The 15236-nt window shown below is 41.2% G+C and overlaps 1 protein-coding gene across 1 annotated transcript in view; it reads left to right on the forward strand.

Moving 5' to 3' along the window:
- Nucleotides 1–15236, forward strand: part of ALK (ALK receptor tyrosine kinase) — a 322417-nt gene that overhangs the window by 84434 nt on the left and 222747 nt on the right. The window contains exon 3 of the mRNA XM_040611688.1: nucleotides 9834–9998. Within this exon, the coding sequence (XP_040467622.1) occupies nucleotides 9834–9998 (165 nt within the window). The remainder of the gene's footprint in view (nucleotides 1–9833; nucleotides 9999–15236) is intronic.

Consider the following 15236-nt stretch of genomic DNA (forward strand, 5'->3'; position numbering starts at 1 on the left):
GTAAGCACAGTCCAAGCCTAAGAGGGCAATTCTTAACTCTATTCCTCTGCAAACCTGCTGCTTATATCCATCTGAATGTTCATTAGTAAACTTCCCAGGGATCTAGATTTCTGTCTAGAACTGCTGTGAGCATGACAGGGATGGACAGTGCCTTTCAGCAGCTCATTATTGGCTCTGGGTCTAAGGAGCTCCTTGAAGGTCACACAGGGACTCGGCAGAGTGAGGCAGAAGGTAAAGCTAGACTGCCCAAGCTCTAGGCAAGTAACCTTGTCCCAGGACACACCCCTGCCTTCTGATTAAGTGCTTAATCCAAAATCACACAACAAATCATTAGCAGAAATAAAACCCAGCAGTCCTTTACTACTAGAGTGTTTTCCTCTTCTGTCAGAAGCTTTCCTTGCTGCTCCCAGTGTGACTGTGATTACAGTGTGCTCAATAAAACTTCTGTCAAAACTTTGTTTGCCTAATCATCTGATGGGACCTGTCTAATATAACTGGCTGACATTGCTAGAGTGGGGCAATATTAGTTGTCTTAATTACTTTTCCTACTGTTCTGCTATTGGAAAAATCTCTTTGATTGAAAGGCTGAGTAAATTGATGTGTAGGGTCCCTCTCCCTCTGCCCAACGAAGTTCTCTGCTCCTTCTCTCAGAATTAAACATTCTGACAGACTGTATCTAGTAGTTCTGGCAGGAACCGTGCTTGATGATATCTTTGAAAGTATATGCAGCAATCCTTAAAGATAATCATTGGCACAACAGGATACTTTAGTGTGATGCATTCACAAGACTTTTTTTTTTTTTTTTTCTATTTTGTCTAGAGGTTTCTAGATTTGTCTCTATCCAAGCACTGATTAATTATCTACCATCTCAGAGATGCAAAATCCACCTGCCTTTCAGAAAACAAAGACTTAAGACAAACTACATGAAGTCAAAATTATCTGGGAATTCAGCCTGCAGGGAAGGAGTCTTTACATCTCCATATTTTTGTGTTGTCTTTTGTTCTCTTTGAGGTACACTCAGACTATTTCCTGTGGCTAGAACAAACTTCTAATGCATTCTGCATATGTGAACTTACGGTAGCATATTAATCTCCCGTTTGCGGCACTGATGGAACTCTGTCCTGAGGCTTACATGATTAACTGCACCCAGCCACATATTTCATTTCTTGTCCTGGTTGGTTGAATATTAATTTTCCTTTCTGTATAGATAGGTATTGTATAAGGAATCAGTTGTCCACTGCATAAAATCCATTAAGCTTCTGTAACAGGGGTTCCAGATGATGGGTGCCCCTTAAGGCCTGGAAGCCTTCGTGCAGTTAATACACCCGTCTCTGCTCCACCCTTCACATCCCCCCGGCCAGCCAACGGCACTGGACCCGGAGCGTGATCCTGGCAGGGTACAGTGGCAACTGTGGAAAGTGCTACTGATTGGAAAAAAAAAAAAAAATGCACTTCAGCCCATCTAAATTCTCTTCTGAAAGAAAAACGTTTCATGAAAATAACAGGCATAAGTGTTGCCATGTTGGACTGTTTGGGAAACAGCAGATGGGTTTGGCTTTTTAACTATTCTTATGCCGCCGTGCTGATTGTGCATCTCTTTGCCAGATCCCCCAGTAGCAGCTGAACTCCTTGGCTGTTCTGAACCAGCTTTGTGCAAAATACAGAAGTACCTCTTTCAGGCTGTGTCAGACTTCTGCAGTATAATTTAAAGATTTTTTTCTTTCTTTCTTTTCCCTCTGAAGTTTACAAAATAGTGATGGTTTGGATTCCAAAGTTAGCTGGGACTAAAACTCAGTAGGGAAATAGCAGATTTGGCTACTAAACGACTAGTGTGCTTAAAAACGTCTACAAAAGGTGAGTTCAGCAGAGGAGGAGCACATACCTTCAAGAGTCCATAATTATTCACAGCTTTGATTTTATAGGTACTGAAAGCATAATCCAAGGGATGGCCTCTATTAACAACTTATTAATAATTTCACTCAGCCCTGTGTCTTCAGAAAACTAATTTGACAGGGTGGTTGGTTTTGGTTTTTTTGTTTTTTTACACTTTCTAATGGAATGTCATCTGTGATGAGTTCATGATTTCCTGAATTGGGTTTTCTAAAAGGAAAAAAAAAAAAGTGTTGGACTAATTTTAGTGTGGAATAATTTGGGGTCATTCTCACTGCGTATTTGATGCTTAGTGGCACAGCAGTTGCTCAGCGAGGTGTCAGATTATTAATTTTTTTTTTCTGGTAGATTGTGTGCAACTTGCTGAATTCAAATACTCATGTGCATCCATTCAAAATACCATTTCATTCATGTGAGTTGGATATCAGATAGATACTGCTGACACGAAACTCAGTGAGTCTGAATGCCAAAGCAAAGATGGAGAGAAAGAGGGCATCAGCCAGATGAATTTGTGTTATGGTTAGGTTCTCATGACTACTCGTTTTATAAATCTACCACAAATCAGACTAATACTGACAACTTCAGAATGATAAAGCTATCATGATACTTGGCTCAGCATGGCACAGTGAGATGCATGGATATGAACTAATTGTTACAACAAATTCCTGTTTGGAAGATGAGAGAGAGTCAGGAGAGGAATGAGAGTAACACTTTGTCCCAGAGGAAAAATGAATCAGTGCTTTCTCAGTAAAGAGAGATTGCAAGAGTGATATGCTACCTTAATTCAAACACATCCTTTTTACAATCTTAGAAGTACTTTGACATAGTTTTGGAAATAGTGTTATGAATATATTAGGGCAAGACTTCAATTAACAGCAGTTATTCACACCAGATTAATAGAATTGCTCCATATAAAATAGTGGATGCTGTGACCCCATATACATATGCAAGAATTCTTGTTTAACAATTAGATGGTATTTTTGCCATGTGCAATCATGCTGAAATCCCGGGGGAGGAAAATTACAGGAAAACCTAGCTAAACTGAAGGCTGTGCTAAGCTAGAAAGAAAAAAATCTTATTAGGGACAGATTTTTACTTTCTTTCAAATTATTCTTATAGACTCTTTCATCTGCAGATAATACGCCAGTGACAGCTCAAAATTTTTTCAGTAATAAAATAGCATACAGAAAGACAACAAATGTTTTTTCTCCCTGTCTCTCAAGTATTCATTTTCTCTAGAGATCTTTCAAACTTAATGCAAGAGGTCCCTTGTATGAATTGTCAAAATATGACAGTTCATCCAACCACTGTTTTGTGCCAGCTGGAGCATATTTTCTAACAATCGCTGTTAGTTGGTACTTCAGTCCTTTGGCCCACCCTGGCATTAGGAATGCGTTTTAATTTATTGTTTTTGCTGCATGCATGGGAGACTTGGTGGACAAATGTTTCTTGTGTGGAAGATGAGCTCTGTCATTTCTTGGAGCAGGAGGAATGAAAATGAGAGCTATTGCTGCTTGTTCTCCCAACACCCCCTCATCGCACCTCTCTATCTAGCTGTCTTGAAAGACTGCGCTTATAATTGATTGATAAAGGAGTCCTGGCCCTCTTCTTTGTAGCTTGATTTCCACTGAACAAAGCAGCTGTCAGAGATTTTGGTGATTCAGTCCCTGGTGCACACTGAGGAGCTGGGTGGATAGAAAGTACATGCTGTCATTTTAAAGAGTCTCTTAACAAATAAATGAATGGTTGCATTATTGCTGTTTTCACTAAGCAGTGGCCCGTCCAGCTGTGGCTCGCTCCCCAGAGGATTAATTGAAACACTTGTGGCGTGAGGGGAGCCCAGGGCTCCCCGGGGAGGCAGGCAGCTCGCCCTGCGCCGGGCACCCAGGCCCCAGCGCTCTTCCTCAGGGTGATTCCCTCTTCTACGGAACCGGTGGAATTATGCCGCCTCTAAAACATTTTTCCTTCAGGATGCAAGCTAACTTTGATAGCCCCTCCTGAGGAAAAGCTGAGCATTTCTCCTTCAAGGTGGGTGTTGAAGGGATGAGCAGTGCTGGCGCAGCCAGCTCTGACCCTGCCTGGCAGAGAGCATGCCCCTGTGACACCCCCATGACACCCCCAGGACGGCGGGGACAATCTGGCCACGTTGAAATCCTCCTCACACACAGCAAGCTGTGACGAGCCCTCAGAGGTGCGCACACACAAGGGCCAGCCTGCCGCCCGCCGGTCCCCTCATGGGCAAGAGCCCAGCCCCCTAGGTGTGCCCTCACTGAGCCCCACCGGGACACCCCCTGTCCCCCTCCGTACCCCTGCTGGCTGAAAGGACCCGTCCCCGTCACCCAGGTGAGGCGAGGTGAGGCTGCCTCACCCTGCTCTGGGGTTTGGCTGGGGGCCTGCGCCTGGCCCGCTCCACAAGGCCACAAAATGGCGGCTGCAGTGGCGTGTGGCTGAGGCGAGCTGTGTGTCACGCCGAGGAGAGGCTCGTCATGAGGGAATGGCGACGTTCCTGTCAGTAAACTCAAGGTCAGGGCAGCGTGCATAAAGCCCTGCTGGTGCAGGGGGACGCTGGAGCGGCAGCCCGAAGACCCGGCAGTCCTGTCGGCGCAGGCAGTTGCTAGGGGTAGTAAGGCCTGGGGTGCCCAGCAGGCATATACATGTCGTACTATCCCTTAAAACGTGCCAGTTTGCCCTTCCTCAGTGCTGAGCAATGGAAGAAGGTGAACATGGCTCTTTAGGCTTGCTTTCTCGGCAGGAAAAAGGCAGTTAAACCCTGCCATTGTTTTTCCTCTTTAATTTGCATGGCCACTGACATCTTCTCCCTTTCCTCTCATGTTTTTTGTTTTTTTTTTTTTCTGTGCTCTTCCATCTTGTGGTGGCTTTGCTCATGTTAAATTGCTGCTGTATCTCCAGTTGCACGGTGGAAAGTGTCACTAGAGACCCACTGGCAAAGGGTTTCACCCCATCTTCGTGCCAGGGGGGCGATGCTCGCTGCCAAGGCCCTGGCCTCCATGTGCTGTCTCCTTGGGCATTCACCCGGCCGGTGAGCTGACAGCCAGAGACCACAGTCTCCTATTTATGCTCCATTTTGGGGGAGAAGTGCTTACTGCTGCAGGCTTCCTTGTGTCACCCGACATGTGTACCCCTGTATTGGCGGATAGGAATTCACAAGGACCTGATGAGGCAATCAAAACCCTTAAATTGAATGCCTTGTGCCCTTTTCTATCCAGAGGGAATGGGGAAGGTTTTAGGAACTGGTTCTGTCCGTAGGATTAATAACTGGGAAATCAATTTGTCATTTCCCTGTCATAAATTAAAAGCTTATAGGCCTTATAACATGAGTATAATAGAGGTTAGTGGGTATTGATGGAGGTCTCAAAGCTCACTCAGCAGAGCACATCTCTACTATACAATTTAAATTATGTCTCTTCCACAAGGAATATCTGTCAATATTTGTATAAAACGAGACATCCTGCACAAGAATATTTTATCTGTTTCTACACTGTTGCTGCGATTGTTGCTGTTGGAGGAGGTGTGTTCATGAGGAAGGTTGTGATCCTGTTTTGATCAGCCAGTGTAAGTGACCTCTACATCGTGTGCTCGTGCTGTAGGTGTAGTACAGATTGGCGTGTTTAAGATGATGAGATGCTTGTTAGGATGTACATTTCCAGGCTGGTCCTTCTGAGAACAGAAAACCTTTTACCTGCTCTCTTGTCTATTATAGTGAGGTAAGAAAGCAACCACACCTTTTCAAAGAGTTGACCAGCTGAGAGTAATGGAGGAGGAGTGATTTGTAAGAGTCAGCAGACCAGGAGTGAATAGGACCCTTTTAAGTCAGACACATGTAGAACTAGAAAGGAGCAGGCTAAGTGGAAATTACTTGCTGGTAAATTTTTTGTGCTTCAGAGGACTTGTGGTTTAAAACAAATAAACCTAGCCTGTTGTTGGGCAGCTGAAGAAAAGATAATTGGAATAGCTTCTTAACAAGAACTGGCTTTTTTTACCTCTCTTTAAATTAGATTATTTTTGTTCTAGGTAAGGCATGTTTCTGTGACCTGTGGTTACACAAATGATCTAAGATGATCCAAAGACCGAATGATCCATAATCTGACCTGCAGCAATGTAAAGGGCTATTTCCTGCAGATTATTGTGTTTTGGCGTATTATTTATACTACTATTTTAAGTCATTTGTTTATTAGAAAACAGTAGTCTGTTTAACTGAAACAGAAGTAGTTGCTGCTCATAGGACTGACATCATCAGGCACACACACACAGATACCACTGTCTTTTCAGTTGGATAGTACTTAGTTTACTTTTCAGTCTATCATTGGTATCCTGTATCTTCTCACATACTAGAAACTGAAATGATTGATACCTTCAGCCTTTCTTAAACAGATGTTTATCTTGGTTTGATTATAAGCATCACTTTTGTTTCCTCTGTAAAGGTGTAATGATGATGAAATAGACTTCTAGGAAGTGAGCTGTTCCGTCTCTCTGGTGTCCAGTGGTTGCCAATGCAAAAAAATGTTGGACAAGGGTTTGAGGTTTTTGCAATATATTTAAAAAGATACTTTGCAATTTTCTGGAATTTAAATTCCTATACAGCGTTTAGGATCTATAATGCCAATATAGCTGTGGCATAAATACATATACCAGATATAAATCTCTGTGACATCTCTTAAAAAAAACACACCAAAAATCACAGAAAAACCCACTTTACTGACCAAGCACACTATTCAAGTTCTAAAGCTCTGTATCTAGTCAATGTATATTGGTAGTAGGTGTAAAAAATAATCACTAAAAGTTGTGTTGGATTTAATTACCTTTCCTGAAGTGACTTTTGTTTCTCAGAAAAGGGCAGAATGGCTTTATTCAGCTTCCGAAGGCACATGGTTACTTCTTTATACGCTTAGCTGGGCAAGAAAAAAGTAAACTTGGTGTCACATTTAAACATTTAAGACAAAAGTAAAAAAGGAAAGAGACCTTTTTTATGCATAAGCATAAAAAATGGCAGATGATTTGTGGCAGCAATTCAAATTTTGTAAAAGTTCTGTATTTTCAGATTTGGTTTATATGGTCTTATAGCAGCTGCCACACCAAGAGCAGCTTATCAGTGAAAAAAATGTATGTATTTTATATAATGGTTTTTTTAATAAAGTATATTACATTGTCAGTAGTGAAAGACATTGTGAAAGAAGGAAAGCCTGAGGGTAGGAAGCTAACGTTAGGCTTGGAAGACTGGATGCTGCTTGCATAGACTTTGCTGTGTTGCATCAGATAGCATGTCTTTGTCATCATTTCTTTGTACTGAATAGGATAATAGCATGGAAATTTGTGTCTGATACAAGACTAATTTAAATAAGAGCCTATGAAGAGTGCAGATATTCTGGTGATGTGGGGCGACTATCAAGTTCTGTAAAAGATGCAAGTATGTTTTCATTAAATAGCAGACACTCTCAGATGTATGAGCCAAAGGCGCTGCTTCTTTCAAGGAATAACCTGTTATAAAGGCCATTCAGCTTGACCATAACAGGCGTGTTAGATCATGTCCACTTCTCTGTAGGCTATTCATTGCAAGGGAAGGAAATGGCATTGCTACTTGCCTTTTTTCCTTTACTTTTCCCCCTTCAGGCAGAGACTTTAGTTGTCTGCAGGGGTCATAACGCTAAATGTGACGACTGTTATTTAATCACATACTGCAATTAAGTTGTCCCAGTTGTAGGTCAGAGGCCTGCTGCGTTAAAGGCTCCACAACTGATTGATAGCTCTCTTTTGAGGAGGAGGTTCTGGGAAGACTGAATGGGGGAGCCGAGCTGGCTATCGAGTACATGTAGGCACCATAATCAAACTGTCGGGGGAGAGGGCCGGAGGAGGAAAACGAAAGTGCCTGTGGATGTCCATGAAGGGCTTCTCTGCTTGGGGGTAAGAGAGCACAAAGGCTTCTGTTCCCAGCAGCTGCACAGAAGAGGAGTGGAAGCAAGCAGTGACTGCTGGAAAAGTTCACGAAAATAAGAGAGACTGACCGGAGAGAGAAGCCCACAAAGAATGGAATAGTTGATTTGAAATGATTGCTCTTGCCACGTGTTGTCCTTGGTCTGGACTTTCCTTTATGTCATCCTGTGGGTTCTGTCAAAAAAGACCTTGCATGAGCTGTGTTTCTCCCCCTGCTGGTTTTTTTGACAGTTCCTTAAAGCTCGTGCTACTGAAGGTAACAAAACTACACAGTAACGATGATCTGTCTTCTGTAACATGTAGTTGGGAGTTTGGTTCCTCTTTTGCCTCTTTGGGCTTTGAGACAAAGTTTAATAGACTCTAAACACTTTATAGGGTTAAAAAAAATGTTGGATTTTCCTTTATTTTAAAGAACATCTAAGGGACCAGAAATAAGTGGTCTGAGGTTTGGGTATGATATTGCAGTAGTAACCTGTATAGCATGAATATACCCACTGTTCCCTGTGGCCTAAATTGAAGCGTGCTTCATGTATCATGAAATTTATATTGATACTATAGAGGCCTGAAGAGTTAGAGACTTGTGCATTCAAATTTAAGAAAATCTGTATAATCCTTGTTATTGCTGCTTGTGACATATATGGATTCCTTACATTATATGGTTTCCATGGTGTTGTGAGGCATTCAAAAAGCTGAGTGAATGATAAAGCACCTTATTAAGAAAATCAAATATAAACTGGAAAAATAGACTCTGCTCCTTCTAGCTTGCTGTTAAAAAGGCAAATTAGCTGGGAAGAGCATAGTGAGAGGGCAATGGTATTAACCTTCAGATTAGAAAATATTATATCACCAGGAGGATAGGCTGAACTACATAAATCTGTGCACACTAAGAAGAAATTAGATGTTTAATAGAGAATGTAATTGAAATTTTAAAAAAAATAATTAATTTTACTAATGTAAATTCAGATTTTTTTTCCATGTGCATGGCTATGGCAGAACAGGAGACAGTGTAGAAAACTCCAAAGACCTGGATTTTTTTTTTGTTGGGCTTTTTCAAATGGATCTAGCCTTTTCAGAAACAGTGAGTTAGTTTAGAAACAGTTTCTTTCCATTACTTTCCAGAATATCATGTTGAGTGCTGACTGTGATGACAAAAGTAAATATATACAGGGCATTCCAGAAAATTTAGTAATCTTGATGATTAAAAGTAAAATCTGTGCAGGTTACCGCTGCGTGTTGTGTTAAGCAACATGAATTACGGTGTGATAGTAAATTGGACACTGGGAAGTGAATCACTGTTGCACTGGCAAGGTAATTGGTTTCTCAAAAAGAAACATCTCAGAAAGAAATGTCGGTGTTGGAGGCAGATGTTGGTTGTGCTGCCTGGAGGCTACAGTTTGCAACACCAGATCAGGCTTCTGCTGCCTCAGTAAAGCGTTTCAAACCCAGGGGGTCAGAAGGTTGTTCTGAGGGTCCAGTCACTATGGCTACCGGCATGTCCCATGTGCCCAGGATGTATGACTTGCTTTGCAGAGTGTCATGCGCACTGATATGGAACATGACTGTGAAGCATGTTAACAGTCTGTACGATAATGGTCCTGGTTGAATTTGAACCAGCATCCCAGAAGAGGCTGGTTTTCTGTCTGATTTTATCAATTGACTAAGCTATTTCCTTTTCAGTCTAGATGATACCTTTCCCTGCTTTAGCCTATGATGCCCTTTTATCTGAAGGGAAATTACTGGCTCTTGGGCATTCCTCTTGATTTGTTGCTACCTCCACAATGAACCTCTCTGTGCAGTCCATTTCAGACACATTTTTGCCTGTCTGTTTGTGGACTTCCTCCGTTTCTTTCTACCTTGTTATGGAAAGAAGCAAGCCCTAACTTAATAAAGCGTAAAATGAATGTGTATACACACGTGTGTATACACACCTTCCAGCACAGAGGAAGCTGGATTTAATTAACCTGGTATGTTCTATGTCTGTTTTCTTTTTCCAGTATTTGACTGCAATTTTGAATCTCCTTGTGAGCTGGAATATTCCCTTACCTCAAAAGATCAGGAAACCCCCAACAGCACCTGGCTCAGAGTGAGTGCAGAGGAGATCTCACAGCTAAACATCCCAGATGGGCCAGAGAGAGATCACTCTGAGAATACACCTAAAGGTAAGATGAGTACAACTATGTAATGCCTTCAGTGTAGTGTTCAGTTTAAAAAACAAAACACCCTTACTCCCACCCCCAAGCAAATCCCTAACAAAAAAATCCAAAACCCCACCCAAACAAACATGTCCTCCTAAAATAATAACACAGCTATAATCCTTTTACTGCAGCAAACAATGAATGCAAACAGTGTGGCAAACAAAGGAATTATTCTGCATATGAAAGATCTGGTTTTGTATAAAGGCAATCTGCATCATATATATGGGAAGCAAATTATCAAATATAGTATTGTGTAAAATCTGATTCAGGCTGACCCATGCCCTGGATGGTATTTGGATGAGAACAGTACTACGGTGCCTATGTTTCAGTTCATTCAGTGTTTGGGAGAGATGAATAAAATAGTGTGATTTCAACTCTGCTCTAGGTCCTGTTTACTGCTTGCTTATTTGCAGACCATTTTAGGCAATATCCTTGTGTCCAGGGCTTAGGTTTTCTGTTTGGTAAGAAAACAAAAGAGGAGTTTTGTCCTTAATATAAGAAAAAAGTTCCTGTCTCCTAAAGAGAGCTGGGAAGCCTGAAAAGAGGGGAGTGCAACAGACTTTTCTCCTTTCTTGGAAGAAAATTTGGTTTGTTGGAATTACTCTTTCTGCTCATCATCATGTCTGAACAGCAACGTATTTCATTAAGATTATAAGTTCTAAAGAGGTTTTTAGATGTATTTGTGCTCTTTTAATCCTGCTGGGAACACAGATAAATTCTTAATGTCCTTCCTGCTGTTAGCAATACCTGTTTGAAACCTCTTCCTGTGAGGGTCAGGTGGTGTTGATAAGAATGAAGCTACAAAATGGAAACGAGGGAGTTGGGACTACAAGCTTTATCCAGTTTTGTATCATCCACAAATTTACTGTGGGTGTACTTGGTCCCTTCATCCAGGTCAGTCTAAGTTGAACAGAACTGGACCCAGTCAGAGATGGCATTTGACTTTGACAGCTTGCAGTCTGACTACTTGTAACAGTTCTTATGTTCAGGCAAATACTCAGGAAAAGTTTCAATGCTACTTTCGTGCATGTTCTTTAATTCTGTTTTCTCATCCATATCAATAGTACAGTAATTTTCTCTAGATAGCCATTATAAATTAACTTCTAAGGCCCATTGCTTGAGTACTGATTGATCAGCAAACAGTCATTTTGGTGAGATCTGTGTAGTGTGTAAAGCAGATGGACCAGATTTGTGATGCATGTGAGTATCTTATAATTTTCACATCAAAGAACATACATGCGCATACTAAATTTCTTGCTACAACGATACAGTCAAGCAAAAGTTTGAGGTAAATCAGAATGTTTGCTGCTGTTCTCCTTTTTCTTAAATTCTAGTGTAAGGTAGCTGCTGCTGAAGTTTAGGAATTGAAATGTGCTTGCTTTGAATAGGGAAGAGTAGCTATCACTTTCCTGGAATAGGGGAAAAAATGGGGAAAACCCATGAAGAAATGAAATACTGTGCCAGGTGAAGAGCAGTGCTGCGTATTATCAATGTATGTTTTGGATTCTTTTTGGCAAAGCTGTACCTTTTTCTGTATTCAGCTTTATATGTCTGTCAAAGCAGAAGGGGAGACTGTTGGCTGATGCTTAGCCCAAAACTCAGTGTAGTATCGGTTGATGATTTCCAATTGTCTATTGGGATAAAATTCCATTTCTAAGACCAAAATTTTAGGGTTTTTTTCTTCATCTGGAGTATAGGCAATTTAGGTTGAATCTTGTATTCTGTTTTCACCTGTTCTGAAGGGCAAGTACCCAGTGTCACATTGATTGAGTGGATTTAGATTTGTGGGGTACCAGGGTGGGTTGTTTGGGGTGGTTTATTTTTTTCTTGTTTGCTTGCTTGCTTGTTTGTTTGTTTTAAATGATCAGGCATGTTGGACTTAGCAGTAATTTTCTCTTAAGCCCCCCAATAGGCCTGTAGGTCTGCAACTCATAGATGACTGTAACTCCTGTGTATATAAAGACTCATTTGAAAATCAACACTTGGAGCTAGCATCTCTCTATTTTAAATCACTTTAATTACAGCTGCTTGGCACAGATAGTTGTGTGGTCTGTTTCAATCTGAAATAATTAAGCCCAGTAATTCCAACCCCCACTGTTTCCTGCAAATTGTACTTCCAATTATCTCAATCTCATTTCATCTCCTTTGCAGACTAGTAATGCACAGAGATAAACAGATAGCATAACTAGATTTTGGGATGGTTTAGCTCATCCTTGTCACTTGGCTATCAAGTCATGTCAAGACATTGATAGAAACAAATGCCTTGGGAATGATTCATTGTGCTTCATATAAGTTTCTGTAAAAGGTTCAGTAGGAAATCATTGGTAGATCTCCCAGAGAGAGACACTGGAAGAACTGTATTTTTGCCCCTGTCTCCACAGCATGATACAGCTCAGTCTCAAGGAATCGGAACACATCAGCATGGATCAAGCTACCTAAAGGTAGAACTAGTTTCAGGTGTCTCAACATCTGGTTAGTTACATCAGAGTGCTCCACTCACTTGGCATGCTCAGCATCTTGTGTCACGAAAATCATTGGCCTTGTGAATAGGGATAGACGGTGAGGTGGCGGTGTTTGATATTGAGTTATTCAGGGTAAAAGATTGGAGGTCTGGTTTGCAAGGAATTGAAAAAGGATGCTTAACTGGATAATAATGGCAGGTGAAATGAGGTGGTGGGAGTAACAGAGTTGGCATATATAAGGACAGATTCTGAGCTGGTTGTAATCACCTAAGCTGATTATGGGGTAAGAATAGAGCTGGGAAAACATCAGCTCAGTAGCAGTGTCAAAGTAAATGCAATGTTGGGACTTACTGGGAAGAGAACAGAAAATAAGAACAATATGCTGTGGTATAAACGTGTGGGGCAGCTGTATCTAGAATACAGCATTCTGTTCTGGTTCCCATGCATCAAAAAATTATTTAGTACAGCTGGGAAAGTTATTAAAAGAATGGAAACATGGATGATCTAAAGTATGTAGTGGCTGTCTTTTAGGAACACTTAAATTAACTAGGGCTGCCCTGCAAGAGACATCTGAAAGAATACAAGGCAGAGTTTTATAAAAATCACAGAATTTTATAAAATCTTTATAAAATATGTGTAAAGGTTTATAAGCTCCCAAGACTCTCTAAAACACCAAACGGATGAGTACAGAAAGAATATTCATTATTTCTTCTAATGCAGAATTGACTGGTATCAGATTAAATTAGTAGATGTCAGGTTCAAAACAAAAGGAGATCCTTCAGTATATAACGGTAAAACTGTGGAACTTTTCTCCACAGGGTATTTTTGGTGCTAAAACCTTCTATGGGTATGCAAATTGGCAAGATATGTGCGTGGAAGAAAAACAGTTACAGCTATTAGATTCTCAAGAATACTTTTTCTGGCTCAGAGTCCTGAAGGCCAGGGGTGGGGAAGTACAACATTTTGCTCGCTCTATGTCCATGTTTCTTTCCTATATATCTACACCTGTCCGTTTTCAGAGCCAGATGTCTGAAGTTAATGGATCTTTGGTCTGTGCTGGTAGAATTGGTGTGGTGGTGTGAGTCTCCCTCACCTCCCAGCCCAGTTTTTTCTTCCCTTTGAAAAAGTAGAGAAATGCACTGAGGGTTGCAGGCCAATTTGGAGAGGCGGAGAAAAGGTGCTATTTAAACATGTAATATTATTTGCTATTCTGTTAAAGCTTTGTAAATAGTATGAAATCATGCAAAAATATTGGGTATTTGGTATGAAGAACTGCAGGACTGTCTGTTTTTAGAAGGCTGTGGAAGGAAGGCTATTGAGGTGCTTTGCGGGGAGGGGGTGGGGAGTGGGTTGAAAATTTTGTGCTAAAATGTTTCGCTCTCCTCCGTTCCCCGCCATCTTATAAGTGGACCAGTGGGTGATGGAACCACTACTGTATCTGCCAGCTGGGCCTTGCACGCTACGTGAAGATCTGCTGGACCTACTAATATTTCCAAGTCAAACTTATGTCAGTTTCTGCAGAATCAGAGATTTAAGGTTAAAACTCCACTGATGTGCAAAGATTGATAGGAAAACCTCCAGCGTTGGGATCTGAACCAAGCCTGTATGAACTGTAATGAGTAGGCAATCCATTGTGAATTACTAGACTTCTTTTCTTTTAATTCATGAATAAGCAAAAAGATGCTATGAAAAATTCAAGCATTCTGCAACACTGACTGCATTTATTTATTTTGACAAGTGTGATTAATTCTTAATTATTTATGATCCTTCATAATAGATTATACCAGCAAATGTACTGCAGTCTATTGTAATGAAATACAAGGAACTGGAGATCTTGCAACTGGGCATTATTTCCTAAGGAGGCAGGTTAGACAACCCATTTTGTGGTTAGAATGGCAGAGTCTGTAGACCAAGAAAGTTACACTTTGCAGCTGTGTGGATGTATGGATTTTGTCATGCTCAAGTCAAAGTGTCATTTGCCTTTGATAAACCTGAGATGGGTCAAATGAGTTATAAATTCTGTGCTTCTCAACTCTTTGGTTCAAACCCAGGGTTTTCTGTGCTATGGGGGCCTCTAGGATACAGCTCTGAGTATCCTATGGTGGTTTAACATCCATCAGAAAGTGTGCCTTGACAGAATTCATCTCTCCTGCTACCTCGTTGCAGTGCTTGTATCTTCCTTCTGGCTTTCCTTCCTTCTTTCCTGCTTTCCTTCCTTCTCCACTGGTTCAGCTTCCTGTCAGCAACATTGCATTGCTGTGTTGCCGGTGGACGTGTGGAGGGCAGTAAATGTGGTCTGTCACCTGGGAGCACAGTTGTGGTTTCCTTCAGACTCAAATCTTACAAGGAAGAGGAAGAGAGAAACCACTAGTACAAACTTAATCTTGTGTATTTAAGAAGGAGGGACCAGCTGCAGCTGGACCCAAAAGAAGTACACACAAACTGGATCCACATCTGTGCTTGATCAAGTGTCAGTGTGATCTGTTTCCAACTGTAAATACAGATTTAAACTTAAGAAGGATTAGAGGCTTGACCACTCCTGACTATGGTGATGCAAGCGGGTTGCGTGCCTCTCTTTTAAATCTTGTGATTCTAGATAAAGTGAGTGAATTTCTGCTTCTGTTATCTGAAGATTTCAGGACCATGAAAATATGCAGCTACCTGATAAAAATTTCAGAGATAAGTTGGGGCAGTATGACCACCATTTCAAACAAGAGTCAAGTAATAAGCCACCCTGCCA

The sequence above is a fragment of the Falco naumanni genome, chromosome 12, assembly GCF_017639655.2.
Source record: "Falco naumanni isolate bFalNau1 chromosome 12, bFalNau1.pat, whole genome shotgun sequence".
NCBI lineage: Eukaryota > Metazoa > Chordata > Aves > Falconiformes > Falconidae > Falco > Falco naumanni.